This window comes from Lagopus muta, chromosome 24 (genome assembly GCF_023343835.1).
Source record: "Lagopus muta isolate bLagMut1 chromosome 24, bLagMut1 primary, whole genome shotgun sequence".
In the NCBI taxonomy this organism is placed as follows: Eukaryota; Metazoa; Chordata; class Aves; order Galliformes; family Phasianidae; genus Lagopus; species Lagopus muta.
In genome coordinates, this window is record NC_064456.1 from 3,654,038 (window position 1) to 3,667,788 (window position 13,751).

General features: G+C 55.0%; 1 protein-coding gene across 3 annotated transcripts in view; it reads left to right on the top strand.

Annotated features, from left to right (window-relative positions):
* Positions 1–12,210: 12,210 nt before the first annotated feature.
* MAGI3 (membrane associated guanylate kinase, WW and PDZ domain containing 3) overlaps positions 12,211–13,751 on the top strand; it is a 51,172-nt gene continuing 49,631 nt past the window's right edge. For 2 of the 3 annotated variants that reach the window (XM_048925735.1, XM_048925736.1), the window contains exon 1: positions 12,212–12,583. In XM_048925735.1, the coding sequence (XP_048781692.1) occupies positions 12,262–12,583 (322 nt within the window). In that variant the 5' untranslated portion in view covers positions 12,212–12,261. Of the gene's footprint in view, positions 12,584–13,751 lie in introns of all 3 variants that reach the window. The other variant, XM_048925737.1, reaches the window with a different exon arrangement.

Genomic DNA, 13,751 nt, shown 5'->3' on the forward strand with positions numbered 1-13,751 from the left:
TCTGATCTTTTTACTGTGATGTTACATCAGTCCTTTGCTGTAATGGTGGGAAGAACAGCTGGCATTAAGCCTGGCTCAGTCAGCTGGCACACATGGCAGCAAAGTGATGCTGGCGCCGTGCAGCCCTTCCTCAGAGCGTTGCCCACCAGCTGCCATGCCTCCTACAAGCTGCTGTAAGTACTTCTTTCCCTCCTTCAGATACCTTTCCCTGTTCCTATCGCTGTAACTCTGTGTTCTGACCAACACCTTGGCAGTTCCTGCCCTCTGTTTGGCACGCTTTCTCCACTTTACCTTGGCAGCAGCTGCTCGGTGGGGCTCAGCCCTGGGTCCCTGCACAGCTCTGTGCTGCCTGCACTGCGCCTGCCAGCACTGCTCCCCCAGGCAGAGCAGCATCACCTCTGTAGGACCTTCATGCAGCAGCCACAAAGCTGTATGTAAATGTGTGTTCCTTTGCTTTTTCAGCAGGAGTTAAAGGGCTGCCCTTTCCCTGCATGGAGGCTCTGGGCTTTGCGTGCCCCCTGGCCCGGGTTCCTCGGTGCCCAGCTCTTACTGGGCACTGAGCACAGCTGCCTGCCTGCCCAGCTGCTGTGAGATGCATGCTGATGTTTGTGAATTCACACAGTGTCTGCAGCATCCCTTGGAGATCAGCTCTTTGCACACTCCTGTTTTCAACCCGCTGTCATTGCAGGAAGGCATCGGTGCTGTGAGGCTGCAGGGAGCAGTGGGACCCCACCTGTGCTGGGATCAGCTCAACACGGCGTGCAGGAAAAACCAGCTATCACTTCTCCTGGTGAGTTCAGCCCTCCCAGGTTCACCGTGCACATCCCAGCCCTGGCACGGTGTCAGAGAAGCAGAAGCTATTGAAGATAAGATCATGAATAGTTAATGCTCTCAGTTACCCAAGCATATTTAAAAATTAACACTGCAGCCTGGTTGAGATGAGATGAAAAAAAAAAAAAGAGAAAAAAAAAAACAACCAAAAACTGGGTCATCAAAGGGAGGGGAAAACCAGAAAACAATTGCATCTACCCTTGGGCTTTGCTAACAACTGAGTTTTCGTGGAAGATCCCATCCCTTGCTTGCTCTCCCTCTGCACTTAGCAGTGCAGCAGCTCCCATCCTGGCCCTGCAGTGCTCCCAGCACAGCTCTGCCTTCCTCCGGTCAGGAGGTCAGTGTGGGTGTTAAGGAAGCTCCTGCCCCAGGGGCTGGGCACAGCACAGGGCAGTTCCCTGCTTCCCATCCTGCTGTGCTGCAGGGAGCAGTGGCAGGAGGAGCTGCGGTGGGATTCAGTGTTGGCAGAGCTCTGGCAAACCCATGGCTTCTTGTTATCCCCTGTTGTCCCTGCAGCTGGGCGCAGGTCCATCCCGGGTTCCTCTCTGCAGGGAAATGGAGCATGATGATCACCACCACTTATCTCATTTTCTCCCCACAAGAAGCAATCGATCTGCGCTGCACAGGCTTGGTGCTGATTGATCCGTAAGTGTTTATGGGCAGGCAGGGACTTGCACCAAAGCTCTGTGTGCCCTTTGGGGGGCTCTGTCTGCCCTTCTGCCTTCTCCAGCCTGCCTGCAGTGCTGCCCACCCATGCCGGGGCCCGGCGTGGTTCCTGGGCTGCGCTCTGTGCCATGTGCAGTGTGCCACACTCACAGCCACATGGCTGCCCTGGGGTCTCTCTGTGAGTTCTCCTCACTGTGTTTTTCCACAGGTCCTGGCTGTATTTCGTGTCTGTGGGGCACTGCCAGGAGTGTGTGCTGTGCAGGGCTCTGCATTCTGCCACGTCCCAGCTGGGGCAGAGCAGAGCTGTGGACCCCAGGCTGTGACTTGCAGCTCTCACCTCCAGCTCAGCCCTTGGTGGAGGCAGATCTCCCCTAAATGAGATCCTCCTGAGCAATAAGTCGTGTGTAACACAGGGTATCACTGCTCTGCTCCTTGCTTTGAGGGTTCGATTTCATATTACGCTTAATGTCTCATCCGAAGACTTACGTGTGTAATTCATCCCAGCATTTAGAAAAATCCCCCGTATCCACGCTCAGATTCACTGCTGCTCTGGCTCTGCTCAGCACTGAGTGCCATCGAGCGCTGCTGTGATTTGTGGGTTGCCAAAGGGGATCTCAGGATGCAGAAATAAATGTGCCCTGCTCGACGAATGGCGAGGAGCCCGCAGAGCCCTGGCAGCACTCAGCCCAGCCTGGCATTGCAGGCTGGATCCCTCCAAGAAATTTTAATTAACTTAAAACAAATGCGCAGGAAAGGGCCAGCCATTAGCTGCTATTGCTTCCTGAGTCTCATCTCTGCTAATTAACAGCGTGTCAGAGCAAACGACCTACAGATAGCAAAGCACCGAATTTGCATTTAAATTAAAAACCATATTTTTAAAAAATAAAGGTTTCATGGCGCCCTGATTGTTTGTCTTTCCAGCATCCCCATCCTGCCTCCCCCCAACCCCAAGGGATGGGTGCTGCACAGGGGCACCTGGCTGCCCTCTGCCACGCTGTGTTGCCCAGCCTGACAGCTCTGATTTCTTTCTCCTGGTTAGAGAACATGAGGTTTTTGACAGCTGCCTTTGCCATTATTCTTCCCTTAATGCTGTTGTTGTTTTGCGTTACTGTCAAATCACATCTTATTAAAGTTCTTCCCATCCTGTCAGCAGCAGAGCTGAGGAGCGCGGATGCCTGCGTAATCTCCCGGCTCTGTCCAGGGAAATTGCTTTCCATTACTGATGGAGCAGTGCTGGAGGATGTGACCCAGCCACGCTGGGGGCTGCAGGCCCTGCCAGACCCCCACGGCTCTGCAGCAGCTCTGGCTCATGGGGTGCAAACACCGGGAAGCGGGCGCTGCCAGGGCAGGGCATGCAGGGTGAGGGCAGCGTCCCGTGGCTGCCAGTGTCCCATTTCCAGATCAGATTCTGATCAGCCGTTGGGCTCTGGTTACTCTCTGTTCTCTGGGAACTGTCACACCTTTGCAAAGCCACTGATGCTTCCCACGGCTTGCTAAAAATTCCGTAGCACCAAAGCAGTTCTTCTGGCTTCGTTCAGCTCCTGCCAGCAGAGCACAGGGCATGGCGGGGAGCCCGCAGACCGGAGGCACCTCCTTGGTTTTGTGGCACAGGAATGTGGGCATTTCCCTTGAGCTCGTTCTGTAGCTGCCCAAAAGAGCTGGATTGCAGGGCCTGGGTCTGTGCCAGCCCTGGATGCTACTGCTGGTGCTGTGGGAGTGTCTCCTTCGGTTGTTTGCATCCTAGGTCTGAGGGGACCATGGTGGCACAGTGTGGTGATGGATGGGGCCGGGATCTGCACACTCAGCAGCAGCCCAGCAAAGCGGGTTGGTTGGAAGTCACTGCAGCAAGCACAATGTTTTTGCTGATAAATCTTGTTTGTAGATCAGCTGCATGCCAGACTGGTAAATAATGCATCTTATAGATGAAAACACTGTTCAAATGAGGACTGGAAGAAGCAGCCCGTGCTGCAGGCACAGCCGGTCCTGTGCAGCAGGGAGGGCAGGCGCAGCGGGACCTGGGAGCAGATTGCCTTCTGCTCTGCTTTCCTAATTGCCTTCGTAAGCTTTTGGTTCCCACAACGTATTCCACGAGCTTCTCCCCGAAGCATAAATCAGGGAGAGGCTTTGGTGGGAACATGAAGGTATGAACTCAGAGCAGCAGGGGAAGCTGGAGGCTGCTCAGTCTGGTAGCCAGCTCAGCCCATTCCCAGCAGCGCTCAGCCGCATTGGAGCCCTCGCACAAAGCACACGTGCAGAAGGGGCTCCTTTGGGATGGCACAGCCCTGCCCTGCTCAGGAATGGGGCCCTTTGTTGGCAGCAGCCCCCAGCAGTTGGCAGCCCTGGTTGTGGGCTGGGTGCTGTGTTTTGGGGAGCTTCATCATCCCCAGGAAGCTGGCAGTGCAGGTTCTGCCCATCTGCAGAGCTGTCCCTTCTGTGCAGGCTGGGGGGGGGAGTTTGTCAGTGATTTATTTTGTGCCGTTATTGGAAGCGATCACTGGTCAGCAAAACGCCGGAAGGCAGAATGGAGCAGCCTGCAGATGGCTGGGAGAAAATGGGTTCGATTCCTTGAATGCTGCTCAATGGGTGGGGAATAGTTAAGGGCTAATTACAAATCTGAATGGTTTCCAGGAGGAAATAGCATGGGACAGTTAAGGTGCTCGTGGGCTGCTGTTACAAACCATGCTGTGCATGTTGGGCTCTGAGCACATCCTGGGGCCAGGCAGGCAATGCCCTGCTCCCATCTGGGTCCTCCAGTTCAGCCTCCATATCCATGAGCTTCCAGCTGGGAAGGAGAGATGAGGTGTCCTTGCTGATGCTCGCCTTTGTTCTCGATTGCAGTGCTGGGACAGCAGCAGCAGCATTGCAGCACTGCAGGGTGAGCTGAGGTCCTTGTGGGGCTGCACTCTGAGCTGCTGTTGGGTGTTTTTCTTGCAGGCACTTTGCAGAGCAGTGCCACGAGGGGAAGGGGCAGCTTGCAGCCCAGCCACATCCACCCAACAACGGTGGGCCCTCCTTGCTTTGGTTCGAGCTCCAAAACTGATATTCCACAAAGGTAATTTTCTGCTTCTCTGGCTCAATTCTGTTCATCTTTCAGAGGGTAATTAACATCACTTCAGTGTTCTTTTATGCCCAACTAATTGCACCTTGCTTCAGGAGTGAAAGTTAATGCCTCTCCATTTCGGTTAGCGCAGCAATATGTAATTAGGGGTGAGGCCAGGCAGAAAAGTGAACCATGAGCAGCGCTGTCTGCCTGCTGGTCTGAGGTGTTCTGCCTGCACCAGGGGAGAGATTTCCCATCTCACATCTGAGATGCTCCTTATCAGCGATGCCCCAAGCACAGCGGGCAGCACGCAGCAGTCAGTGCATCATACAGGGCACTGCCACAGGAGAAGGGAAAGGCTGAGCATCACTGAGTGCCAGGGAAGCTCCACAAGCCCAGCAGCCACCGCTTGGCATCTGGAGGCTTCTGGATGGGTGGCAGCAGTTCTGGTAGCGTTGAGGATTGGAAAGTAAATACTTTGTCCATAAATCTTGTCTGCTTTAAAGTAGGTTATATTTTCAAAGCGCTTTAGTTCTTAGGAATTTAATATCGTGATGTCAGTTTTAAGACAAGTAATTGGATGCAGAGAAGGTTGTTACTGGAACCTGAGATTAAAGGCAGGATTTGCAGCGCTGTGCTGTGGGCTGACGGTGCTTTGCTCCTTGCAGGTGCAGCTGTGGGGCATTCACAGACAGCACTGCTGTGCAGAGCTGCCCCACTGCTGCTGTGCAGTGCTGTGTGCAGCCAAAGCAGAGGGCATCGCTGCAGCAGAAAAGCAATTGAAGCTCGCTGGCAACCTGTGCCCCACTTTACGGTGCGACCACGCAGAGCCTGGAATCCTGCAGCCTTCTAAAGCCCTTTGCAGGGTTTGCTGGCTAAGAGCAGTGTTTGTTTGGGAGATTGAAGCCTGCAGCCCCGACCTTGCTGTGACAGCAGCAGCCAGCAGGTGAGCAGGCTGCTGTGCCCGATGGAGACTGAGAGCCTATGGGCTTTGCTGTTCTAATTTGCTTATGACCCGGAGAATTAGTGAGGAGGATCTGCTATCCCGTGGTGCACTGATGGCTCCTGCAAGCCACGGGCTCCCAAGGGAAGGAGTGGTATTTATCAACCTTTCCTCTGCACACTTTATGTAACAGCACATTCCTCCAAACGTCCTCAGCATGACCACCTGCTCCTCTCTTTTGTTCATCCTGCAGTGTTTTACTTTCTATATTTCAAGGACCTGAGGGAGCAAAGCAAGGCACTGAAGCCCTCCCTGCACAGCCCTCCTGGGCAGTGAAGGAGCAGCAGAGAGAGCTCTGAGTCCTGAGGTGCTGCTGCAGGACCAGGGCTGCAGTTCTCCATCTGCAGGCAGTGCACATCTGAGTCCTTTGCACTGCTCCACAGCGTTGTGCACACAGCAAATCCTGGAAGGTTTCCTTCCTTCCTTTCTTTCTTCTTTCCATGTGCAGGCCCTGTAAGCTCCCATAGCTGGCTGCCGCTCTGTGAGGGCTTTTGTCTCCATTGCTTTCTTTTTTTCAGGGACCACGAGAGCCTGAGAGCAGCCGAGGTATCAATTGGTGCTCTGAGTTTTCCATTCCTATTATTAAAAGAAATTTTCCCATGAAATAATTCATGAATGGAAGAGATGGTAGAGAAACCGCTTGCACAGAGCAGCCCCTGCCTCTGTCTGCAGGCTCCTGCGAGCTGAGGGGGAGCTGCAAACGAGCACGAGGCAGTTTTATGCTTCTATTTGCCACTAGTGCTACTATGATCCGTGAGCCGTAACAGACAGATCTTTCCCAAAGCTGCAATAATAAATCATAAATATTTATGGTGCTTAATCACGAGGCTGCAGCAGCGCAGAAGCACCCGACCCAGTTCCAGCACCTGGGGTGTCGGTGCTCACAGGGTGCAGGGGCTCAGCCTGAGCCATGAGCACCCATCTGTGCGCTCCCTGCTTTGATGGGGCTGGGCCACGTGGAGCAGCAGCCGCACAGAGCCGGCAAGTCAGAAAACGAGCTTTGAAATCGACACCAACGGAGCATCTGCTGCAATGGAAACTGAGCGGCAGCGATGTGACAGCGAGGAGGAGGGTTCGCCTGAGAGCCGTTTCCTACTGGAGTGCTTGGCAGTGCTTCCCAGTTAGCATCTCACACACGTGTGCTCACTCAGAAAAGCCATGAGGGGCTCTTGCAATGTCAGCCCACTCCTCTGCAGGTCCCACTGAATGCACCATGGGTCGGGCGGTGCTGCTGCAGTGCTCCGGATCCCCACCTGCTGTTGTCACACCTGCACCAAGCACTGCGAGTTGTGCTGGTGCAAGCCAACACATCGAGCCTGATTGAGGGCACCAGGCAGTGTTGGATGTGAACCTGCAGTTAATTGCATCTTCTTGCTAAGAATAATTGAGTAGCCTAAGTTCTGAACTCCGTAATTGCATCCTAATGAACTGATGTGTCAACTCTGGCATCTTCTGGTACTGAATGGCCGCACCACTCGCTTCTCAGGCACACAGGGGCAGAAGTGCCAACACACACTGTGTGCTGGAGGGGGCTGCCCAGGAACTGAGCTGAGTGAGGAGCAGAAACGGGAATGCCTATTGACTCCAGGAAATGGTTTGAAATTGAGGGAGGGAAGATTGAGGTTGGATGTCAGGGGGAAATTCTTTGCTATGAGAGTGGTGAGGTGCTGGAACAGCTGCCCAGAGAGGCTGTGGATGCCCCGTGCATCCCTGGAGGTGTTCAAGGCCAGGTTGGATGGGGCCCTGGGCAGCCTGGGCTGCTATGAAATGTGGAGGTTGGTGGCCCTGCGTGTGGCAGGGGGTTGGAGCTTCGTGATCCTTGAGGATCCAACCCGGGCCATTCTGTGATTCAGCAAGAGATGGAAGCAAACAGCCATTTGTTATGAACTGTGGTGACTGAAGAAGGTCAGAACTCTTTCTGTGCTTCTGGTAGGAATGCAGAGCTTTGGCAGAAGGTTGGGAGCTGATGCTGCGGTGCCGTCACGGCTCATTGCAGAGCTCAGAGCCACCACTCCTCGTGTTTGCTACCACACACCACCTACAGCTCCCTACAAAGCTGTGCATGTTAGTTAACCTCATTAAATCCTAAAGGATTAGTCAGCTGTTCCTCAGCCACGGAATTGTTAGGAAACATCTAAAGCTCAAAGTTATGTGGCTTGGAAAGTGATTTTCTAATGCGCAGACTTCAAAGGAGTTTTGAAATCCTGCAGTGTAAGGAGACAGAGCAACGTTAATCCACTGGAGTGCTGCTTAATGGCCTGCTTAATTTCTGTCCTGATCGCCCTCTGATCAGCACTGAGCATCAGCTCTGTGCCCTGCAAAGCCACGGAGCTGCTGCGTCCCATTTGTTCCCAAGGAGCCCTTTGCTGTTCCAGTGATGGCAAAACCTGGCAGCGCTGACGAGGTCCCAGCCCACAGTACTGGGGAGAAGGGCTGAGCATATAACCCCCAAACTGAACTACAACAGAATGGGGACTCAAGAATTTGAGATGTTATCATTGAGTCCAAAACAACAGAGAGGATTCAGAGCTCACTGTGCCCCCCTGCATGGCTCCATCCCCCCCAGACCCCCCCCAGCTCTGGGCTGTTGTGTCACACTGCGGTGTTTCACCTTTTCTGCTAACACATAAATTAACACCAGGTCGTTTATTGCACGTGGCTGTAATGAACACCAGGCTGTGAAGAAAAAAAGAAACGCTCTCTAAAACTTTGATCAAAATTATTTTGTGTTATTACTGCTGTATGTGATGCAGTAATGCTGCACTCATCTTGCTGCCTTTGATAGCGGTTTTGTGACAGATCTGCTGAGACTCCAATGAAAAGAGAAGAACGGGGACAGCCTTCCTACATCGGTCTGTAAAATCTCTTGCATGGCATTGCTGCTGCTTAATTCCTGATCTTGGGAAGGTAGGAGATGAATTAATCGTACAGCACTGCGCAGAGCAGCGCAGGTAGATTGGAGCGATGCTGCTGGGAGCATCATGGCCCTCCTGCAGTGTCCATGCAGATGGAAGCACTCCTTGATCCACAGCCCACCCCCTCCTCCCCATGTCTGCTCTGCAGTGGGAGCAATGTGACCAGAGGGCCCTGGGGAGCACAGCACAGCACAGCACTGCTACACCCAGCTGTGCTGCTGCAATGGCAATGGTTTGCTCTGTGACAGACAGCAGCAGGATGCAGCACAGCCTTCAGACGCCTGCAGGGCTACCAGGGCCTGGTGCTGGCAGGCAGTGATGTGCAGGAGTAGGTGTCCACTCTCAGCAACCTGGATTTCCTTATGCATTCTGCAGGTAACTTTGCAGCTTTCTGTGAGCTGCTGCTCCTTGCTGCCCCATCTGCTCCAGTTGGGGTGAAGACAGTGACTGGTGGGAGCTGGGGATTACGTGTGTCAGGGGCTGGGATGGGTTTTGGGGCCATGTCAGCTCTCCCAAATCCCTGGGAGCGGGGCTGTAAAACTCGACAAGGCGGCTTCAGCTCTTTCAGATCCCATTACAGATGTAAAACCACCGACAGAGCTGAAGTGCTTACAGCTGCTCACCCAGCTCCTGGCAGAGCGCTGACACCAGGGGAAGGTTCAGGCAGGGGATTTAGTGAGTGGTCCTCAGAGATGTGCAAAAACGGAGGGCAATGGAAGAACTGATGAAGCCAAGAGCTTGTGAAGTTCAGTTTGTTTCAGGCAAGCTCTCAGGAGGTGATATTTGCAACAGGTGATCCCATTCCTGGGGATGACTGCAAAATCATGGAATCAAAGCCCTCCCTGTAAGTGGGTGCAGCAGCCCGGAGCCCAGCTGGGTTCCCAATGCCCAAACTGCCTGGCACAAAGGGCACTTCTGGATCTTGCAGCAGTCTGAGCAACAGAACATGAGGAAGTGCTGCAAGGAGCAGAGCTTTGCCTTCACCTGGCCCAGCAGGCTGGGAGCCATCAGAGCTGAAGGCTGCAGAGCTCTGCTCTGCTCTGGAATGGAGCAGCGCTGCTCATCCTGTCTGGGACAGCAGGGCTGTCAGCACAGCTGATCTGAGGCATTTCTCTGCATCCTCTATGAGTGGGTAAAAGCCTGGAGTTTGCATATGGTCTCAGCTCACCAGTATGGCAAAGAGGGGACATCTCCCCAGGGACGCCGCTCAGCTCTGGCTACCAGCTGGGATGTGTGCTGATCCCAGCTGTGGCTGCACATCCCCAGGGGTGACCCCCAGCAGCACCCCCAGTGCCCACCTGGCCCCACATCACCTCACCACATCCACAGGCTTATCCCTCCCTGATGGTTCCGCACGGCGCTAAGCTCAAGATCCAGACTTAAATGCTCCATTACTACTTTTAGGCTCTAAATCCAACATGCAGACTTCAAACACACGCTCAGCTGTGATTCTGTGTGACTGCACAGCTCCCTCGGTTCCCTCCCTGGGTCTTTATCTGCACTTTGCATCCATAGGCAGCAGCAGTGCTTGATCGCATCGCAGACGTTCAGCGTGCATCCCAGAGCGAGCAGCAGAGGGGGATTTGCATAGGCTGCCTCCTGATTCACACTGACAAGTCCTCTTAGTTCATCTTTTTAGCTCCTCTATACACAAAGCTCCAGCAGCAACCAGCTGCACTCACAGCACACGTAGAGCAATCCCTGTGGTTGCCTTCTTTATTTCAGAGTGGATGAACAGTGCTTGGGGGCACATTGCTGTGCTCTGCACACCTCTGTGTTACAATTACTGCTGGGGGCTGCAGCCCCAGGTCCAGCAGCGCTGTGTTTTCAGCTGGGAAATCAAGGCATACAGAGGATGTGATTGGGATGAATTTGCTGCAACATCTCACCAAAACTTGGTGAATCCCCAACCTCCTGTTGTTTGTAAACTTTATGTGATTATTTGTGAGAGTCGGTCCCTATTGAACGTAATGATCACCAATTTAATATCTGCAGTGCCTCAGGGTGTTTTTTATTTGGGGGGGAGGAGGGCAGGGAGAGAGAAAAAGACATCATGATGCACAAATGCTGTTGTTGTTGGCACTGTGGTGATGCACGGACCAAACACTGGGGATGGTGCTCCAGCTTCAGGTGGAGCCAGCAGGGCTCAGCCAGGATGGCACAGCTCTGCATTCAGACCTGGCTTTGCTCTCTGGGCTTTTTTCAGAGCTTGGCAACACAAGCAGTGGCACTGCAAGCATTGGGCACAGGAATGACTTTGTAAGAATCCAAACACAGCACCATGATTCCCTTTCTGTCCTCTCCACCAAAAGTGTGTCTTCACGCTCTAATTAAACAGCAGTCTGACATGTTTTTGCTGTTTTGATTGCTTTTGAACTCTGACAGTGTGATAAACAAACACTGCATCTCTGCACAGCTGCGGTCTCAGAGCAGTTCCTTCTCTCAGCTGTGATGTGGCAGAGCTCAGCCCTGCCTGTATGGCATCACATTGCCCCAAAGGACAAGTGGATTGAAGTGAGTGTGAAATCCTTGTTGTATTTAACATGGAATTAACTGCTTCTATGTGTAAGAAATCCAGGCTGGATGTGGCTCTGTGCAGCCTGGTCTGCTGGTTGGCGACCCTGCACATAGCAGGGGGTTGAAATGAGATGAACATTGTGGTCCTTTTCAACCCAGGCCGTTCTATGATTCTATGAAACACATTACGGCACACTCACGGAGCTGCACCAGTTTGGGTCTTGTTGTTGGGTTGATGCCTGATGCCCAGCAGTGCTCCGTGCTTACAGCCCGTGTGCTGGAAGCAGAGGAGGGGGGGAGACACCCAGCACAGCTCCAGCTCCAATCACCTGCAGCCCAGAGGTAACGAGCAGCAGATGGATAATTAAAGTACAGCCCAAAGGAACAGCGATGTGAGTTATGGTAGGTGGGCAGACAGCTGTTAGCTGCGTGCCACAGAGGAGCAGGCCTGCAAAGGGACAGAGCTGTGGAGGAACGGGACAACGTGTAGCAGCAGGAAGGGTTTGTTTGGAGCAGTTCTGCTGCAGCACAGGAGGCTCTCAGCGGTTTCTGTGCTACACAGAAACGAACCCTTTGTTGCTGTTTACCATTGCAGAGCGCTCCGTGTTGAAACGCGATTCCTCCAAACGCGCTGTTGTGCAAACAGAGGTGAGCGCCGGGGCGCAGCGCTGCAAACAAACAAACAGACAGACAGACAGACAAACACCCGTTGTGCTGCAGCTGCAAACACCGCCGGGCTCCGCAGCACCTCTCAGTGGGGCCGCTCCGTCGGGACGGGGCACCGCGCACGGAATGCAGCGGGAATTCAGACTGAAAAGGAGCGGGCACAAAAACGCTCATCAAACCGCATCGCCGGGATTCATTTCTGCCCTTCACAGCGGTGATGACCGCTGCCGGAGCGGCTCCCTCGTGGTCGGCACTTGTGGCGGTTCAGTCGTCGGGCCGTGCCGACGAATGCCTGAGCCGAGACACGGAGCTGGGAGCAAAGCCGGCACGGTGCGAGCGCCCCGGATCACAACAGCAGCCGCTGCTCCGCGCGGCTCCCCAAGGCTGTCACGCGCGCTCCGAGCACAGCGCGCGCCAACGCAGGCGGCGCGCGCCGCCGTGACGTCACGAGCCCCGCCCCGGCTGAATGGGGGCGGGGCCAGCGCGGCAGGGCCGGGGGCGCGCAGGGGGGGCGGGGCGAGGCGCGCGCGTAGGGGGCGGGGCGGGCGGCGCCGCCGCGGCGGGCGGCAGTCGGGCGGCAGCGGCCGGTGCGGGAGGCGGCGCGGGCGCGCCCATGGTGCGGCATGTCCAAAACGCTGCGGAAGAAGCGGCACTGGCTGAGCAAGGTGCAGGAGTGCGTGGTGTCCTGGGGCGGCCCGGCGGGCCCCGACCCCGAGCTGCTGCACGGCGGCGCCGAGCGCGGCGAGTTCCCGTACCTGGCGGGCCGACTGCCGACGGGCGCCGAGGGCGCGCCGGGCCCCGCGCTGCTGTCGGGCAAAGCGCCGGCGCCGGGGGACGTGCTGCTGGAAGTGAACGGCACCCCGGTGAGCGGCCTGACGCACCGCGACACGCTGGCCGTCATCCGGCACTTCAGGGAGCCCGTGCGACTCAAGACCGTGCGGCCAGGTGAGCCCGCAGGCCGCGCCCGTCCGCTGCGGGCCCGGCGTGGCGGCCTTCGGGCGGCGGGACCGGAGTTGGAGCGGGGCGGGCGGGGCTGCGGGGCGGGCGGGGGCGGCGGCTCCGGCGGCTCCGGCGGCTCCGGCGCCGGGCCCGGCGGGGCTCAGCGGTGCGGGCGCTCCGTGCGTCCTTCGCGGCGGCGGGCAGCGCGGGCAGCGGGAGCGGGGTCCGTTCGATTCGTCTCGCCGTAGGTTTGGATTCGTTCTGGGCGCGGATGCGATAAATCCATCGGTCCGTGTGCCTGGCGGTGCCAGGCTGTGTTGGTTCCCCGCTCCCCGGGTTGTAATGGTCGGCTGTGAGCTTGCTGTGCCCTGTGTGAGCACCGACGGTGCCGCAGGGGTTGGCAGCTCCGCGTTTCTTATCTATCCGCTTTGTTCTGTGCTTATTTGCGATCCCCGGGCCGCCCTTTGGTTGTAGGTAATGTGTACCTGAAGGCAGTTTCCTCTTTTGACCGCTAATTAAGAGTTATCTGCTGTGCCCTGATGGGTATCGCCTGCATAAAGCAGAACAGAAGTGACCCACGGGAGGATCCTGGAGAGCTCTGGAAGTCTGGTTGAAATGGAGAAAACAGAAAAACAGAAAGGGTAAATAAATTGAGGAATAAGTTCATTAATACAAGGCAGTAATAAATCTTTAATTAAAAGAGGAGAATTTAATGGGAGATGGAACTCGAAGTATCAGATGGAATTGCATTTGCTCTGGAGGGCAGCAGGGATGTTCCTGCGCTGGGATTTCCATAGCAGAGATGTCCCAAACTTCACATTAAAACTGCCAGAACAGATATTAGGATGAGCGTATGCAATGTCAAGCAGAAAGGTGCTGTAGGACAGGTGATGGTCCCACGATGCCCCACACAGCAGTGGAATGGGGCTGCTGAGCACTGGGCTGAGCCTTGTGTGTACAACTGGCTTTTTTCTGCTGATTTTATGTAATTTTTGGAACAAATCATATCCATGCTCGAGATGGAGCAGCTTTTCCATGCTAGAACATATTGTGAACTTATTTACCACATCAGATGGTTTTGGCAGCAAGCTTCTGTGTCAGACTCGCTGTCCTTAAACGCAGCAGCTCGCAGCAGGCTGTTGCTGTTGACACCACACGGAGCTGGGGGTGCATG